Raw genomic sequence first — 19,289 nt, 5'->3', positions numbered from 1 at the left:
ACATTGGCTGAATCCGAGACTCGAACCCACGCAGAAAGAGGTGAGATGGCAGCGATCCGTAACGAAGAGCGCTTTAGACCACTCGGCCACTCGGGGCCCCCAGTATAGAATGTATAGTATGGTATGTGCAAGACGTCTGTGATATAGAATGTACAGTGTACAATATGGTATGTACAAGAAGTCTCTCATATACAATGAACAATATTGTATGTGCAAGTACTTCTGTAACACACACCATGCACCAATTTAATTTATATGACTGGTATACAGTTGTCACAAAGCTCTTCGTAAAAACAATATAAATTAGTATTAAATTAATTGTACTAGCAAAATTGTTTCTTCTGTCGGGGAAAAAGATTGTATGGTAAATTCGAACCTGTCACTATGGATTTGGTACACCAAATTGTAATGAAGTGTGCCCAAAGTCATGTAAACTAGATCCGATTCCAACATCATTGCTTCTTGAGTGCTTAGATTCAACACAGCCTTCATTAACCAATGTTATCGATACCTCTCTTTCATGTGGGGAATTCCCATCGTATTTCAAAACTGCCATTGTAAAACCTCTGTTGAAGTAACCGACGCTTGACCATAACGATTTAAAAAAACAAGCGTCGTGTTTTCTAACATATCATTCATGTGGAGAAAAATCATAGAAAAAAAATTGTTCCATCCCTACATTTATCTCTTCTTAATTCAAATCTCTTTTTAGCAATCTAGAGTCTACGTATCGCCATCGTCATAGTGCTGAAACTGTCCTTCTGAGAGTAGTTAACGACTTTCTCTCTGCTTTGGATAGTGGAAAGATTACATTCTTCACCCTCATTGACTTGTCTCTGGTAATTTGGCACAGCAGATCATGATATACTATTTCACTGTCGTTAGCATGTATTTAGCATTCACAATACGGTCTTACTATGGTTCAAGTCCTACTTAGTCAACAGGACACAAATTGGGACTGTAAATGTACAACATTCCAGCCAAGTTGATCTATGTTTTGATGTTCCACAACGCTCTGTTTTCGGACCGCGTTTCTTTCATTTTATACACTCAGCCGCTCTAAAGTGTCATCCGGTGCCTCACGAAATATACGCTGATGACACTCAGTATATAACTCTCGCTGCCCACTTGAGGTTGAGGTAACCATACAACACGCAGATATGCTCATTTCCGATATGAAGTCATGGCTGACGTGTAACAAACTTAAGATAAATGATGATAAAACTCAAGCCATCCTGATCACCACGCTTAGACTTTCTCGTTCACATATTTTACGACAAACAATAAGCATCAGCAATACCAACATTACATTCATAAAATCAGTACGAAATCTCGCTCATTACACCAACATAGCAAGAATATATGCAAGGCTGTATATCTGGAGCTGAGACGCATCAACTGCATTCGTAACTTTCTGTCGGTTGATGCCATCCAAACACGTGCGTAGTCCTTAGTACAAAGATTGGTACAATGTAGTAATCCATCGTATATATTCATTTACCAAACGAGTGCAATGAAAACTGCAAGAACCCAGATCGCTTTTGCATAGTTTGCCATCAGATCTGGGTCTATGCAGTTTGTACAACAAACAGCATAGATCCTGCTCTGCTGGTGAATTTTGCGAAGGCAGATCAGGGTCTGTGTTGTTTGTTAGTAGAAATCAGTTCGACAAACAACACAGATCCTGCTCTGCTGGTGAATTATGTGAAGGCAGATCAGGGTCTGTATTGTTTGTTTGTAGAAATCAGTTTAACAAACAACACAGATCCTGCTCTGCTGGTGAATTATGCGAAGGCAGATCAGGGTCTGTGTTATGTCCAACTAGAGCTGAATTAAAGGTGAGTATAGATGGCAGTACAATTTTAGTTATGTTGTTGTTGTAGGGCTTAACGCCATTTTTCAGCATAAGATAGACTATAAATGGCGGCCAGTATAACTGGTGGAGGAAGAACCCTGAAAACCCTCAGGAAGAACCACCGACCAACGGGAAGCTACTGGCAAGCTTTCTCATTTACCCACGTATAGAAAAATAAGAGACATATATTAGTGTGTGTGTGTGTGTGTATGTGTGTGTGTGATTTGGATTTTTAACGTAGCTTTAACAATTTTTCAGTCATATCGCTACGATGTCAGCCATGTGGCAGGTTATAGTGATGTATTTCACTGGGGCATCATGCCGCAGACATTTAGCATGATGTTCCACCCAGACCACATTATCCTAACACTTACCTCTTAATGCTGAGCGCCAAGCGAGGAAGCTGTTAGTACCATTTTTGTCAGTCTTTGGTATGACTCGGCCGGGGATCAAACCCACGACTTCCCGCTGCCAAGGCGGACGCTCTAACCACTAGGCCACCGGAGCGGTCATATACTAGTGTAAAACAGTAGTCCTGTAACATCAAATTAAAACTCAAGCCATCCTGATCACCACACTTAGACATATATTACGCAAACAATAAACATCAGCAATACCAACATTACATTAATAGGATCAGTACGAAATCTCGCTCATTACACCAACATAGCAAGAATATATGCAAGGCTGTATATCTAGAGCTGGGACGCATCAACTGCATTCGTAACTTTCTGTCGGTTGATGCCATCGAAACACGTGTGTGGTCCTTAGTACTTCAAGACTGGACTATTGTAATTCATTTCTATATGGGTTGTCTCTGTATCTACTACAGGAACTTCAAAAGTTCAATACACTACTAATCAGATCATCTTTAGGGTACAGACAACTGAACACCCCTGCTCTGTAACCTTCACTGGCTACCTGTTCCATCCAAAACAAAACACAAAATCTGTCGCTGTTCTACATTTCATTGACTGACTCCTATCGATTATACCTTTCTGACCTTACCATGTGTACACCCCATCTTGAAACTTACTCTTTTCTTCTGACACTCGTACTCTCGTTGTTCCCACTGTTCAAACGAAGTCGTACGGACAGGGTTCTTTTTGGGTACCAGAGGCCAGCTAAGTAGAACAAAAGGTCCATTGATCTTAACAGGGACGGATTAAGTCAAATGTCAGAAAGGTTCCGAAATTTCAAAATAGACCTGACTTTTCTCGAATGGGCACCAAAGCAAACGTCTGTGTGTCTATTTACTCAAAACGGCCATAATTCTCAATAAACATGAAAAAGAATAAAACAATGGTTAAATTTTAGGTGACAAGTGATTGTACGTGTGTGTGTGTGTTTGTGTGTGTGTGTGTGTGTGTGCTTCTTTTTTAGAAATGTTCGGATACCCGGCCCGCCCACTCCCCATTTGGCCCTGCTTAAACACAAGAACACAGTGATCTCATTGAATACTGCTCAGTAGTATATGCAGGCCCCCATAAAAGTCACCTATTACGACCAGAAGAACAGACTTAAAAATTTAAATAATGTTTACATCCTTCATTATTGTGAACATTTTTTTGTTCTAATTTCGTGATTTTTGTTGTTGTAATCTTGTTGTTGTATATGTTTTATGCGTTCCTAATTCTGTAAAGAAAATAGAGCTTCTAAAGATTGAGTCATGCTCTAAATTATTATTATTATTATTATTATTATTATTATTATTATTATTATTATTGTTATTATTATTATTATTATTTCATAAAGTTGGAGGATTATGAATTTAAATTAGATCAAGGCTGAATCGTCAACTTGTCCGTAGACAAAATTACCGGTTACATCAAAGTCTTGGCATCTGATAGAGATATCCAGCTACAGATCCGTGATGTCAAAATCACAGATCACATCCGTGATGTCAAAATCACAGATCACATCGGTGATGTCAAAATCACAGATCACATCCAAGGCTCGATACCTTAGCACAGATCTGTTATTTAAAATTCAACGGTTACCTTTGGAATTGCTTGTGATGGTAATCCTTTGGTACATCCGTAAATTACAGGTGATGGTAATCCTTTAGTACTTCTGTCAAATCATGTGGTAGATCTGTAAATTACTCGTAATGGTAATCCTTTAGTACATCCGTAAATTACAGGTGATGGTAATCCTTTAGCACTTCTGTCAAATCATGTGGTAGATCTGTAAATTACTCGTGATGTTAATCATTTTATACATCTGTAAATTACTTGTGATGATAATTATTTGGTACATCTGTAAATTACTCGAGATGATAATCCTGTAGTACATCTGTAAATTACTCGTAATGGTAATCCTTTAGTACATCCGTAAATTACAGGTGATGGTAATCCTTTAGTACAGCTATAATTGCTTGCAATGGTAATTCTTTGGTACATCTTTAAATTACTCGTGATGGTAATCCGCTAAAAATATGTAAATTACTTGTTATAGTAACCCGTTAATACATCTGTAAATTGCTGGTGATAATAATCCTCTGGTAGACCCGTAAATTGCTTGTGATGGTAATCATGTGGTACATCTGTAAATTACTCGTGATGGTAATCATGTGGTACATCTGTAAATTACTCGTGATGGTAATCATGTGGTACATCTGTAAATTACTCCTGATGGTCATCCTTTAGTACAATCGTAAATTACTGGTGATAGTGATCCAGTGGTACACCTGTAAATTACTGGTGATGGTAAACCTGTGGTACATCTGTAAATTACTCGTAATAGTAATCCTTTAGTACATCTGTAAATTACTGGTGATGGTAATCCTTTAGTATATCAGTAAATTACTCTTGATAGTGATCATGTGGTACATCCTTAAGTTACTCGCGATGGTAATTCTTTGGTTAATATGCAAAAGTTTGGCATCTTCACGGCTGATCTCATTTATGCATGCATCATAAGAAGCATCGAACTGTTTGTATTGAGAACTCGGGACAAATAAATCACTTTTAAAATGACAGGAAGAAAGTCAAAACTAAGAACGATTACATTTATATGGGCTTTATTTGCCTTTGGTATAAACCTAACTATTTTTGCAAATACGTGGAACCTTTGTGTGTTTTCAAACCTTTTGACAGTGTATAAATTCATCCCCATAATATGAGTCACACAAGTATTACGAATGTACAGTTTTGAAGCACCTAATTTCAGATTGTATTTGCACAAATGTAACTTTTGATACTCTGAAACATTATGGTTGAACAATGAAGTGTTTATACGTATAAGCATATGTACTGTCAGCTGGGGGGTGGGGGTGGGGGTGGCTTTGTGCTAGCATTCATTTCATACTTTCAGATAATATGACCAGAAGGAATTCGCAAGCACTCATTGGTTGGTGGTCGGTAACACAAATGAAGAAATGAAAATAATTACATTATCTATTCGTACACAAAGGAAATCACTTCTGACAAGAGTCTATAATGCATATAAAGACAGTATAAATATAGTTGCAACGACCACTTTACTATAGAGACCGCCTAAATATTTGTACAACGACCACTTGACTATATACACCGCCTACATATACATACAACGACCACATGACTACCGCGTCAATATTTGGTACAACGACCACATTCCTATAGAGACCGTCTAAACGAGGAGTCGCCAACCTAGGTCAAGAGCGTTTGAGTGGCACGCGAAGGACAGCCAAAATCTTGATTTTAAAAGTGTTACTCTCTTACAAGTGGCACGCGCTGGTTCATTTTGTAATTAATCCGGTTAAAGTGGCACGCTATGGAACATAATTTGCTGACCCCTGGCCTAAACTGTTCCAAGGACCACATGACTATACATACCTCCTAAATATTAGTACAACGACCACATGCCTATACAGACCTCCTACATTATGGTACAAAGACCACATGCCTATACATACCTACTACATTATGGTACAACGATCACATGCCTATACATACCTACTACATTATGGTACAAAGACCACATGCCTATACATACCTACTACATTATGGTACAACGACCACATGCCTATACATACCTACTACATTATGGTACAACGACCACATGCCTATACATATCTACTACATTATGGTACAACGACCACATGCCTATATCAACCCCCAGTATAAAGTTGTATTTTTTACATTAGGCACAACTTATAAAGCTACATATGGCGTTACAAGTCTTTGATCTTAAACTAAGTAACAAAACTGTGGGAAAAAAAAACAATTAAAATTCAATAAATAATGAATTTACCTACGACACAAAGTCAAATTTAAAGTAATGTGAATTAAATCTTAAGTATTCCTAAACGTTCTATCACAAATCCAAAAATATAAAGTGTTGCAAATTAATTTCAGTGTAGAATGTGATGATACGCCAATGGTCGCTGACGTGCCAAGAATTTTGATCTAACAAATCATATATTCTGTAATGCCCTTTACTTAATTCACAATACTCACAAATTAATGATACAGTCCAAAAGATCAATGAGTGTTTGGTAATTCCAGTAAATAATTTGTCAAAGAATAATTCTTATCAAGTAATATCTGAACAGAGTTTATTCCACTAGACTGATGTCAGATTATAAAATAAATAATTGTGTTGATTACAAACGTTATCTAAAAAAACAAAATTAAAATGAGAAGACCATGATGTCTACCATGTTACCATCACATTTGTAAAACATTCTCTTTATAGAACCTTCTAATGTCAAAAGGCCGCGTAAACGTGTTTGCAAATATTATAATACAGTTTAAACCACAATCATGAACAAAGATAATTGTGCTATATGTTCTTTATAAATGACCCCTTTATTCTAAAATGATGGACAAAAGTTAAACACACAATATAGCTATACATAACAATACAGACAAGCCTTTCCGAATGGCTATTTTTAGCTGACATCTTATGTACAAATTTAACCGATCAAAATTCGAAATGGATTGAGAAAACGAAAGTACATTGCAGACATAGCAAATGAGTTGTCTAAGAAATAATGACAACATGTGGAAATCAATCAGCATATCTTATTAAATAGCTTTTTAATATTCTTGTGCTACAAACGGATCATATGCAAAAGTTTAGAATGTGAACGGTGCTGATTATAGCTTCACAATAATGAACGTAAGTTAATTTTCTTTTCTATATAATAAGTTAAGTAACTACAATTAAAATATCATTTAGATTGAAGAGTGTATCAACTCTTCCAAAGTTGTCTACTGTGACTTTATTAGAATGTAAATTCTGCCTCTCTGTATGTATGTATGTATGTATGTATGTATGCATGCATGCATGCACGCACGCATGCAAGCACGCACGCACGTACGTACGTACGTACGTACGTATGTATGTATGTATGTATGTATGTATGTATGTATGTATGTATGTACGTATATGTATTGAATTGAAGAAACAATCACGATGAACAAAACATGGCATTGATTTAAGGTTGATAAATAAACTAATTCTAATGTTACTAGCCATACAGGTACTTAGAAGCACAAAATATGAGTGACGTGTGTAAAAATAGATTCGCTCTGCAAGTAATTCCTCTTTGAAAAGATGCATTCATGAGTTAAATATTGATTATAAATATATGTAAATCTATGTCTTACAAATAAGTTATCTAATGAAATATATGTTTGATACATGAAATGTTCCAATTTTTAATGTCACAAATATATTTTAGAAGCTCAGACAAGTTATGCATTGCTGTAATTTTCTCACTAGCTATAGCTTACAAATGACAGTAGGTTGAGTGCTAATTTTCTCAATAGTTGCAGCTTACAAGTTCCACTAAGTAGAGTTTTTTTGTATGTGCTAGTAGTATTCGTGTACTTAATGTCTGAGACAGTGCGAAACTCATGTTTAAATCAAGGCATTATAAGCCAGGCACTTGCAACCTAAGGTCTCCAGGCGGATCTAGCCAACGTTCCGCTGTTTCAGTTCAATTACATAGTAAGGTGTGGCTTGTAAAATAGCTTGTCTGGCCAGCTCCCTGAAATAAGTCGCACGTGCCCGATATGATATTCAATACATAGGGTGGATGGGTAATGGATGGAAAGGCCCAAATAATGTCATTTCTGTTAAATAAGACCGCTAAGAATCATGAATAGTGTACCAAGTGAAACATAAAGACAACAAAAATATTACTAACCTGTGGATAGTACACGATGCGAACTTGAAAGCGGATACGAATTACAAATTATGATATTACATATGTTATAAAGACAGATACATATGTCATAATACTATTTGAATGCAGGTCACATGATTAATAATTTAAGATTATAATAACAAGGCACCAATTTAATATTACAAAATTATCAGCAACAGCACTAGTGAATCAACACTCTTAGATTAAGCTGCAATAAAAAAGCATGATCCATTCATAACATAAAGACACTGTCAAACCGGTTCTCCGTGAGAATCTCTTTTCCTGAATGCTTTGATGTAGTTTTCGTCCTTCTCGAAGCTAATTACATCGTGATGGTTTTCATCGATGTTAGGGTTATTTGAACAAGATTCCTTTTGCACGGAATTATGGAAGGATCTTCTCAGTGAATATTGTGAAGTATTGTCATCTCCATTATCACTTGAAGACATGTTTTCCGACACCTCGTTGCCAACATAGTCCTTACTCGAACACGAATCGTTCTTAGCATTAGCGTGGTACACGGCAAGAGACACTCTTAATGAATCAGGTAATTGCTTCATTGAATAAACATCTCTAAGCCTCATTGAGTTCGTACTGGAGCATTCTTCAGCTTTATTTTTGCAACAAGACACTATTTTTCCACTGACGTTGGACGGCCCACGGTTCATAAGCAGTCGAGGATGTCGACGAAATTGACACTTAAGAATTCGAATAAATGCTCTTTGGAATTCTTTGCTTGAGCAGGCGTAGATGATGGGGTTCATCATGGAATTGCAGTATCCAAGCCAAAAGACTATAGTGGAGAAAAGCTTCGGTATGTTGCAACTCGTACATAATACATCTGGAAGAAATGAAAACGCAGAGTTAAAAGCACTCTCAACAGCGATGCTTCACGTTTCTTTGCCAGAAATACCAATCTGATAAAAGCCGTACCTATTTCGACTGCAAGAACAAACTTAAAGACCTAATAACGTTTCCTACCTTAAATATTTACAGCATGTTTTTTATGTTTTCTAATTTCATGGTGTTTGTTTTCTTGTAATCATATCATCATATATGTTTTTATGTTATAGGTATTGTCTAATGTTGTAAAGCGCTTAGAGCTTCTAAAGATTAGGCGCTATACAAAGTCCTCATTATTATTATTATTATTATTATTATTATTATCATTATTCAAAACTTTAATTTATTATTAGCATGAGGTCAATTCGAACAAACACTTTATCACCCTAATTTGTCATAATTTCACTTACTGAATTAGTGACCAACATTAATTAATGGCAGAATAAATAGCTAGTTATGTTCTACTGGAACCCATTAGAAATAAGGTAGGAGTTTATTTATTCACGCTGTTTGCGTCAGCGTTAAAAATATGTTATGGAGTTCAAGCGAGGGAACAGTAATGTGAGGTAATGGCAGTATCGTGCTTGTTCATACGTATTTCTTTCTCTTTCAGCGTAGTGTATAGTCGATGCAGTCTACGCAAAAACTGCATTTTCTTCACATTGAACAAATATACGAATCTATGTTACTTCAGGACGTAAGTGATAAACAGTGTGTATCGGCATTGCGGGTACAATGTATATTTCAATCACATCGAAAATCAAGGAACTGTGAATGACTTAATGTGTTTTGCTATGCAAGCACGAATAATTCTTTCTATCTACTTACGAACATAAACTGGGACGATCCTGATGTTGGTTGACATCCAATAATGTGCAATGAAAAACAAGACAGCCGAAATTCGTGAAATTGTGTGTGTGTGTGTGTGTGTGTGGGAGGGAATTCTGTTCGAAAACACCTTTATGAGTGATTGACAATTGTGCCATGAAACAAACTTAATGACGTACTCTTTGGAAAATGTTGATAATAATGCTTTGTAGCTTCGGCTCGAAATAAGAGCATGGTGCTCAAAGTGTGAGTACACTACTCTAGCAATGACAAGTATTAGGCGAACAAAGGGAAGTATTCTGCTTTACTTTGTGCTCTTCAGAAATCTTTGAATAATCCTTGAAATGCCTGTTCACGCATCAACACATGTTCCAGTGGACCGCCAAGTCAAAGCAAAGAGTGATTAACCTTATCTGATACATACAAATATTTTCACCAAAAACCACCTTGCATAACTACCGAGTGGTTAAACTTGTCTGATACTTACAAATATTTCGCAAGCTAACATGTCAATGCAACGAGTGATTAACCTTATCTGATACAGACATTTTCCAAGAAAACCGCCGAGCCAAACCACCTAGTGGTTAAACTTACAAGACAAAACAAAATTGCATAAATCTCAATCCACTAACATATGAAAAACCTGCCAATGGGAACAAATGCAAACCACATAACACCAAGAAACAGTTACGATTTGTGAGGGAGTGTTAAATACTAGATGATGAATTTAATTACCAGGCACGATAAATCTGGAAGAGTAATTCCTACATCCATACATAGAATTATCAGGTAAAGGTGTTTAATGAAATCTGGGAATAGACTGGAAACATACAAAAACATTCTGCAGAAATTAATATATCATAATATTTCCCTTCAGTGTTATTTGAAATATATTGCCTCCTTTCCGTGTGAATTGAAATATCACAAATCAACCATTCCGTGTGACATGATGTATCATACTTCATCGTATCTAGATACCATGGTAAAAGAGTTTTGAAAAGAGTTTTGACGGCAGCCAATACCTCGCTATGTTCGCTAATATTTTCCGTTCGTATTGTCTGTAGGAATGATGTATGCAAATTACATCTGTCGTAATGCCCGTAAGCTTTATGAATACAAATTTACATCTGTCTTATTGTCAAAAGCTTATTATGTAAATGAAACCCTTCATAAATCTTTTTAAAACTTGGTGCTTAATATTTTATGTAAGTCTGCTAACATTAGGATAGATCCTCCAGTCTTCAGAATAGATGAAATTCATTCACCAGCTTGGTGACCTGGGGTAAACTACCAAGAAGTTAACTTTGTAATTAGCAAATACATACGTGTCTTAATCTAAGATAAGAATTCTTTATTTAGGCTGTATAGTCCATAGAGCTAAATAACAATACAAATATACCAAAAATAATGTACGCCAAAGAGATCGTAGATATCTTGTGTAAAAATACAGACATATCTATAGCGTTGGATCATGTTCCGCATTTTTTATGAATGAAATTTTGTACGGCATTTAAAGACCAATTTGTTCCATCTATCTCTATTACAAGAATTTAAAAGATTTTCTTATTACCACAGAGATTTCAAGATACAATCATTACTATTATATGTTCTTGTCATGATTTAAAAAACAAACTTTCTCATTACTTCTTCAAAACTGAATACGTTATAATTGAAAAACATATTAGAGGCACTGTTCCATCTTGGAAGGCTTAATAGAAAACAAAGACTATTATTATAATTAATAACTAATTTGCGTTTCATAAATCAACTAAAGTTTGTCCACACAGTAGCGCAATACATAATGTAGCAATAAGATTTCAGAAACCTAATTTTGATATTCAAAGAACAATTTCTAAAACCTAATTTTGAAAGAACAATTTCTAAATTTATGTAGAAGCATATTTGTTCGATTACACGTAAATCTATAATGTCTCACCATATCGTCATCATCTGACAGATTGGATTTGAAAATATGCCCCAAATACGTACAACTGTTGGTATATGTACGAGCATGGCTTTTAAAATGTACAGGGGAAGGGGATTGTAATTTCAAAGAAGGTGATTAAATAACCATGCATACCGATTTTTGTGTATTATAGATGATGTCATTCTCAAATTCATATTTTTCACATATCTACAAAAATTACGTTCAACCTGTGATTGAACGTATTAATGACACATCACTAACAAAACTAAAATCGTTTCGAAATTATACATTTTGTGTCAACCTTAACCCTACTTGACACTGACCTAGGCTATGATTCAACTCGTCTATGTATATATAAATAAAAAAGTGAAAAGAATACCTCCCTAACTTATCCCATTGGTTACATGAAAGGAGCCGAATACTACACTTCCCCAACGCAAGTAGTAAAATTGTTTACCATACCAGACGGATATTTAAATATGAAGTAACCGTCTTGAAAGTGTGTTCAATGATTGTCCTTACTGGCTAAATGCATGAAAACACAGGGATGCTGAATTTTACATAATATTTGACATTGTCCTTAAAGGCATAGAGACATAAGTCTGTTGAAATGTTGCTTTCTAAAACCAAACAGATTATCAGAGATTGTGACTTCACATCTGTGTGGTATGATCCATTCAAATATTTTTGAAGTAATTCTAATAAGGGCTATAGGTCAAGAAATAATTTTGTCTCTCAGGTTACCAATTTTTGTTCAATTGCAGGATAAAGGTAACTATTGTGATATCATCTGAACCAATGGTATGTACAAGCATACACTGTAATAAGATCATCAGAAGGACATGATGTCGACTATCTGAAAATTTTAAATGTCCAAGATTTTTAAAAAATCTCATTCTCGACATTTATCCACTTTATGCTTTGCTATGGCACTCTGGATCTCAGATAATGTGACTATTTCAATTCGACTAATAAATGCCTTGAATACTGAAAGAACATATATTCTGATCGTTTTAACATTACCGAGTAAGGCTTCTACGTGATTTTTCCATTTGTTCCATAGGTTATTTCAATCATGGTTCCCGTCAATGCCAGTTGGTGGACTACTTGAAGTTGTGGTAGTATTCTGTTTAACTTGCTTCAAGAATTCACGTTGGTCGAAATTTTAAAATTTATTTGCAAGCGAATCTACTTTGTTTTAATTCTTTCTTCGTACGCAATCTAAAAGCATACTTGTGCTCTTGTTTGGCGCATTCGGTTACTGAGATGTTATTGACGAGGTTTACCGCTATTACGCCTCATCAGGTAATCATGTATTGCAAAGCCATGCAATTCTTTGACGCAGTCATTCCAGCCTGGTACTCCATCTGTGTGTAATCCATTAATCTATTTCACTGGCACCTGATTACAATAAGCATGATCATTAGAGACTTTAAAATCGTATGTGATCTCTATATTGTTTAATAAGAATGCAGATGTTTCAGTATAATTTAGTTTTTCATCGGCTATGAGGTCTGACCAATAGTTCCTGTATTTCAAATTTAAAAGTTCACTGAGGCAAGAATCAAATTCGGGAAGTAGATTAGCGTTGATAGTCATTAAAGTAGGACGATGGTGGGACCTTACAAGGGTGTAATCTTAAATGATCTTGATGGATAGAAATATTCCTAGTTTGAGTGTATACAGAACTTTTCTTTAATGAAATTAAATTATGCCCATCAGTCCGTAGACTTACCAGACTTATTGTATCCGTTCACGATCCATATGGATTATGACAAACTAACGTTGACAATGTAATACTGGTGCAATGACAGTGAAATTCAATCTTTTTTAACAGTAAATTGATCAGATTTTACATGCAGACACACACACACACACACACACACACACACACACACACACACACACACAGAGTCAGAGTCATTGCGAAGAACAGACAGAAAAACGCCGACTTAAACGATGACATGGAATATTAATCCGCTGGACATTATTTAAAACTCTCTTAACTGCCCTTCATGGAATGTTCTTCAAACCCATCTACAGAAACATTTCATCTGTACTAGGCAATGCAAATGGAACAGCTTGGGTGTGCCTTAAAGAATATTAGTATTAACTTACATTGAAGTAAAATACTAATTCTTTTTTATTTTTTATGATACGTAGTTTGCATATATTTTCATCGCCACAAAATGTAAATTGTGTTCAATATATATTAACGTGTATCAATGGAATGTATGAAATAAAATTATAAATCTGGTTGAAGATGAATGGGGACACAATCAGTACAGTGAGAAGAGAACAATTACACTGTATATAAATATCGCTTGTATCATGGTATGTTACAAGCCCAAAATAAAGAAAGGAAAGAGCTCCAAATACTGTGAAAATATACAAAAAGAGACACGTGTAAAAATTCGTACAATGTAGTAAGCCATCGTATATATTCATTTACCGAACGAGTGCAACTAAAAACTGCAAGGACCCAGATCACCTTTGCATAATTTTCACGCATATCTGGGTCTATGCAGTTTGGACAACAAACAGCACAGATCCTGATCTGCTAGACAAATAAGCGAATGGCAAATCAGGGTCTATGTTGTTTGTTAATATAATTAGTTCAACAAACAACAGAGATCCTGCTCTGCTGGTGAATTATGCGAAGGCAGAACAGGGTCTGTGTTGTTTGTTAATATAAATTAGTTCAAAAACAACGCTGATCCTGCTTTGCTGGTGAATTTGGCGAAGGCAGATCAGGGTCTGTGTTGTTTGTTTGTAGAAATCAGTACTACAAACAACAGAGATCATGCTCTGCTGGTGAATTATGCGAAGTCAGAGCAGGGTCTGAGTTGTTTGTTTGTAGAAATCAGTTTAAAAAACAACACTGATCCCGCGCCGCTATGAATTATGCGAAGGTTGATCAGGGTCTATGTTGTGTGCAGCTAGAGCTGACTTAAAGGTGTGTATAGATGGTAGTACAATTGTAGTAATATTGTCATTGTTGTTGTAGGGTTTAACGCCATTTTCAGCACACGATGCACTATACATAGCGGCCAGTATATCTGGTGGAGGAAGAACCCTGGAAAAACTCAGGAAGAACCACTGACCCACGGGAAGCTACTGGTAAGCTTTCTCCCGTACCCATGTTAGCCGAGCCTGAGACTCGAACCCACGCAGACAGAAGTGAGATGACAGTGACCAGGAACAGTGAGAGCTTTAGACCACTCGGCAACTCAGGGCCCCGCCAGTTTTAGTAATAAACTAATTGCACTGTATAGAGAAATAAAAGATATAAATTAGAGTAAAACTGCAGTCATCTAACATCAAAAATACATCACTATCATTTTCATGATTTAGAAAACTAAATTAATTATCAAACGTTGGTATATTTTTACATGCAAGAATAAAGAACTTTCAAAGTGAATTTAAAGAAAACTAATTGCGGCATTTTTGGAACGCCAAATTTAAACATTACTCAGCAGTTCTTGAACATTACTGCATGCAAAGAAAACGTGCAATATCTAAATTCCCTCAAGTTTCGTACTTAAGGCGAGTATATCAGATATCAGTAACAGAGTTTATATTTAACTAAGTTAACGAAAGGATGACAAAGAAACAGTCTACGACGCCAATGAATGGATGATATAGACATATTTGATGACTCTGATGAACGGATGACAAACAAAGCCAGCTGATGACGCTAAAGAAAGGATAACAAATAAACACTGAATGACACTAACTAGAGGATGACATAAGAATTGTTATATTCATCAGACAAAACAAAATGATGAATACGAGACCGAACAAACGAAACATAGCAAAATCAAACTAAAACGTAAACCGTACCGATTTGATTGCTTTCTATAATGAAAGATCAATCACTTCAAACAAGAATTGATTTGCTTCACACATTTGCTCTCAATTAACAGCAAAATAGAAAGGTGATGGTTAATATGTCATGGAAGAAGAAAGTTGTAGAAGGCAAAGAAGCTCTTAAAAACGTTTAGACGGAAGTTAAAGGCAGACACAAAGGATGTTCATGAAACGAATGTAATGATTTGTATCTGTTACATGTCTAAAATTAAATTAATTCAATACGTTCGGTCAATGTTTGTTTGAAGGAAATTAAAATATAATGTATTGTACGCAGAGCGTAACGAAAAATACAGATAATATTACAAAACAGAGTTTAGTGAAAATGTTTCAAGCGCATTTAAATACTTTGGACACTTTTGTTTTACAAAAACCTTATGACATCGTGGGGTATATTACGTGAATATGGTTAGGCAAATTATGATCTGACTTTATTAAGCAGCACTGCACAGCATACATTTGATAAAATTTGAAATGCGACAGTTTATTTTTCTTGTAAAAAGTCAGTAGATGACTGGTATTCATGCTTGATAAGGGAGTAGTTTCCTCAATAGAAGAGCAGAAATAAATATCAGAGTCATGTGCGAGACAGAAAGACAGACAGATCCGGGAAGTATTTAATGTCTTTTGACTTATATTTGTTTAACTAGTATGGGCACTAACTACAGAGATATTTGTTAATTGTAATAATGGATTTATTTTGGCTTTAAACCAGACTACCTTTGTATGCCTTTTTAATAGCTTTGGATTGATTTTAAATTACTTAATCTCTATCTCTTTTAGCAAATGACGGCAATCCACTATCACGTGATAATGGAGTATTAGTATGCAGCTTAGTAAACTTTTTGCATGTATCAGTGTGATTTTTATTTAATTTGCGATTTTGTTTAGTTTTTATCTATGATTATATGTTATGTTTAATTGTATTTTGGACTTGACCTTGTCGAAAATTAGGTTCACATTGTACCTGACTAGTGACATTTGTTTTGTGGACAACAACATGTCTAGCTAATATTGTTGTATCACTACGGATTATGTATTCAGATTATTCTTAATGTAAACATGTTTAATTTAATCTGAGTCTAGGATATTGGAATTATTCCACACTGATTAACTTGTTCCACCTGATGTTTACCTCATTTTTTAATTATAATGTACTAGCAGATTTTATCTTGTTGACAGCCTAGAATTTTCTAGAAATGCACTTTTGACCCTCATTCTGGTTCTAGTTTGTACCTTATATTTTTATATAATCTTGTTGACTTGAGAAATTACCCTTTCTTGCATTTAACATCTGAGGCAGAATCAGTCTTATTGCTCTGCTCAGAGTTTCATTTGTGTGCAATTATTTATTTAAATTATTATTCACTGGACATACAAAGTGCTCATCAATAATATTCTTGGGCCGGAAAATTTATTTGCAAATGTAGTGATTTCAGACAAGACAATTTTTAAATAATAATATTGTGATACATCAAAAGTCTCTTAGTATATCATCACACTTCAGGCCATTGGCAAATTACCGCTTTCAAGACTACAGGCACATGAACACATTCCATATTGGAACTATTTTTTATACCAATAGAATTGAATTAGCATTTCGTTTATGAGTACCGTGATATAAATGATTGGACTATTTGCGATTTAATTCAAAAATACTAAGTTCTTTTTAAATTTTCACTTTGAATTCAAGAGAACTAATTTATTTGTTGAATTTTACAAAACTTGTAGGTTTGTGTTATTCCATGTCAATAATTAGTTAACCTTTGTATGGCATTTTACCGAAATAGAAATGTAAAGCATAACATTACTATTTTTCAATCTGCATTTGAAAATTGAAATATCCGGTGACAGATTGTTTGATCCTTTTTAATAATTTAACTCGGTTTACGGCCGGGTCATATATGTGGTTGGACTTTGTGGTGAAATTAATTTCCTCATAGCATATTTACAGATAATCGTTGCATTAAAATGAAATAGCGATGTCGTCGACAAATGTAGAGACATTAAGTGATTTTTTTAATAAAAAAAAGTGTTGTTTATATTGAACTAGCAATACAATAAAAATTATAATAAAATTTTCCCTCGAACTCTTTTTCTTCTATAAAACTTTCAAGCTAGCTTTTTCCAAAACTTGAACCAACATTTTGGGCATCTTAGCGCTTTCAATGCAATAATGTGCAAAACAGAAAAATTATCTTGCTCAAGTACATCTGAGGTAGCTGATCAGTAATGATCCGGCAGAGTGATTCAAATATTACGACTCTGTGGTCTTAACACAACTAATTGAAAAGAGTGAGAAGCAATAAGCTTTGTGCAATTCAACATATAATTTTTTCCCTAGAATGCAGAAGCAAAAATGTAAAAAAGGATCATACGGTTTTGCGAAATAAATTCCAAATAAATTTAGAATTACAGACAAGTCCTAATGATTAAAGTTCTGAACAAACTTTGGTGGAAATCCGAATTAAATCCAATGCTGGAAGTGTTGATGTGCCCTTTGGATGCCCATTGATGATGTGCCAGCATTCTTTTATTGGATCACAATAATACAAATCCAAGAACATATCCTTATTTGAAATTTCTGTATAAATTCAAGTCTCCATTTCAAAGAGTAGTATGATTGAAGGGCACTTTGTATTTCCAGTGAATAAATAACTTCAACAAATAATCTTCCAGTCGAAAAGGACTGCTGGACACAACAATAATACAACTGATTTTGCTAAGATAGTAAAGCAATAATAAATAGTATTTTTCCAGTAACAAGATGAAATAGCCTTCTACCTGACATCAAATCACAATTAATATTTTCTATATATAAAACCCAACCTAATACCTAATGAAAAATTTCATTCTAGAAATTCAAAATGCTAAAAGAATAACATCTTAGTTATAATTTGAAGCTTAAAATTATGATTTTTAAATGTAGTAAATAACAAGCAGACCTGGAAATTCATGGGGAATTTCCAAAGTTCTAAATTCAGATAGAGATAAACATGTTGTTTACTGAACCAAAATCAATGACTCAGATCAGGTAGAAAATGACTTTGAACAAGGTTACAATGTTACATTATCAATAGCACATAATGAAATGAATAACCTAACAAACAATGCGAATTAACTAAACATAATACAAACCCGGAACATTCTAATCATGAATTCAATGCCTCGACCACTGAACTGCTGCCGGTTAGTTCACAAGCAGGCAAAGTACTTTTTTTTAATAACACAATTTCGCCTATTTGGAATACCTTCCACTTTATAGCAAAGTTTACCGTCTCTACGTTGATAACAGTAAGCAGTTAGGTGAGGCAAGTTTTACATAAATGTTACTGCTTTCATATTGCCATATCTTTCAGACCATTGAAGAAAAAGATTCATTTGTTCGCATTAGATATATCGCATTAGAGATCGCATTCCGTATTTCTCATCGTAAGATATTTGCCAGATTATTAGTATATCATTCCTGAATGCTGCTTGATCAGATAATTTTCTTCTTCTTCTTCTTCTTCAAGATATTTTACATTAATAATAATAATAATAATACATTATTATTATTACTATTATTATTATTATTATTATTATTATTTAGTCTTATATCAAGTTCTCCCTGATTCTATTATCAAAATACACAGATGAATAATCGGTGAGATATTCTTTCTTTGCCACACAGAAGCTAAAGTGTGTGTCATTGTGGTCATTTTGGAGCAGATACTCAAATTAAATTAATTATAAATTGTTGGTCTAAAAGTTAGTACTAAAATAGTTTAACCAAAGTCTATTCAATCTGATTGTTGAAAGACGCGCACCTTAATGGACACCAAATT

The 19,289-nt window shown here is 34.8% G+C and overlaps 1 protein-coding gene across 1 annotated transcript in view; it reads right to left on the bottom strand.

Annotated features, from left to right (window-relative positions):
• Positions 1-8,245: 8,245 nt before the first annotated feature.
• The window catches only part of LOC149794853 (alpha-1A adrenergic receptor-like), a 104,273-nt gene continuing 93,229 nt past the window's right edge, over positions 8,246-19,289 (bottom strand). Inside the window, exon 2 of the mRNA XM_089963724.1 lies at positions 8,246-8,835. Within this exon, the coding sequence (XP_089819850.1) occupies positions 8,246-8,835 (590 nt within the window). The remainder of the gene's footprint in view (positions 8,836-19,289) is intronic.

The sequence above is a fragment of the Sinohyriopsis cumingii genome, chromosome 7, assembly GCF_028554795.1.
Source record: "Sinohyriopsis cumingii isolate HCF-2022 chromosome 7, ASM2855479v2, whole genome shotgun sequence".
NCBI classification, from domain to species: domain Eukaryota; kingdom Metazoa; phylum Mollusca; class Bivalvia; order Unionida; family Unionidae; genus Sinohyriopsis; species Sinohyriopsis cumingii.
Note: the sequence above shows the minus strand (reverse complement) of the source record. Positions and strands in the feature narration are given on the sequence as shown.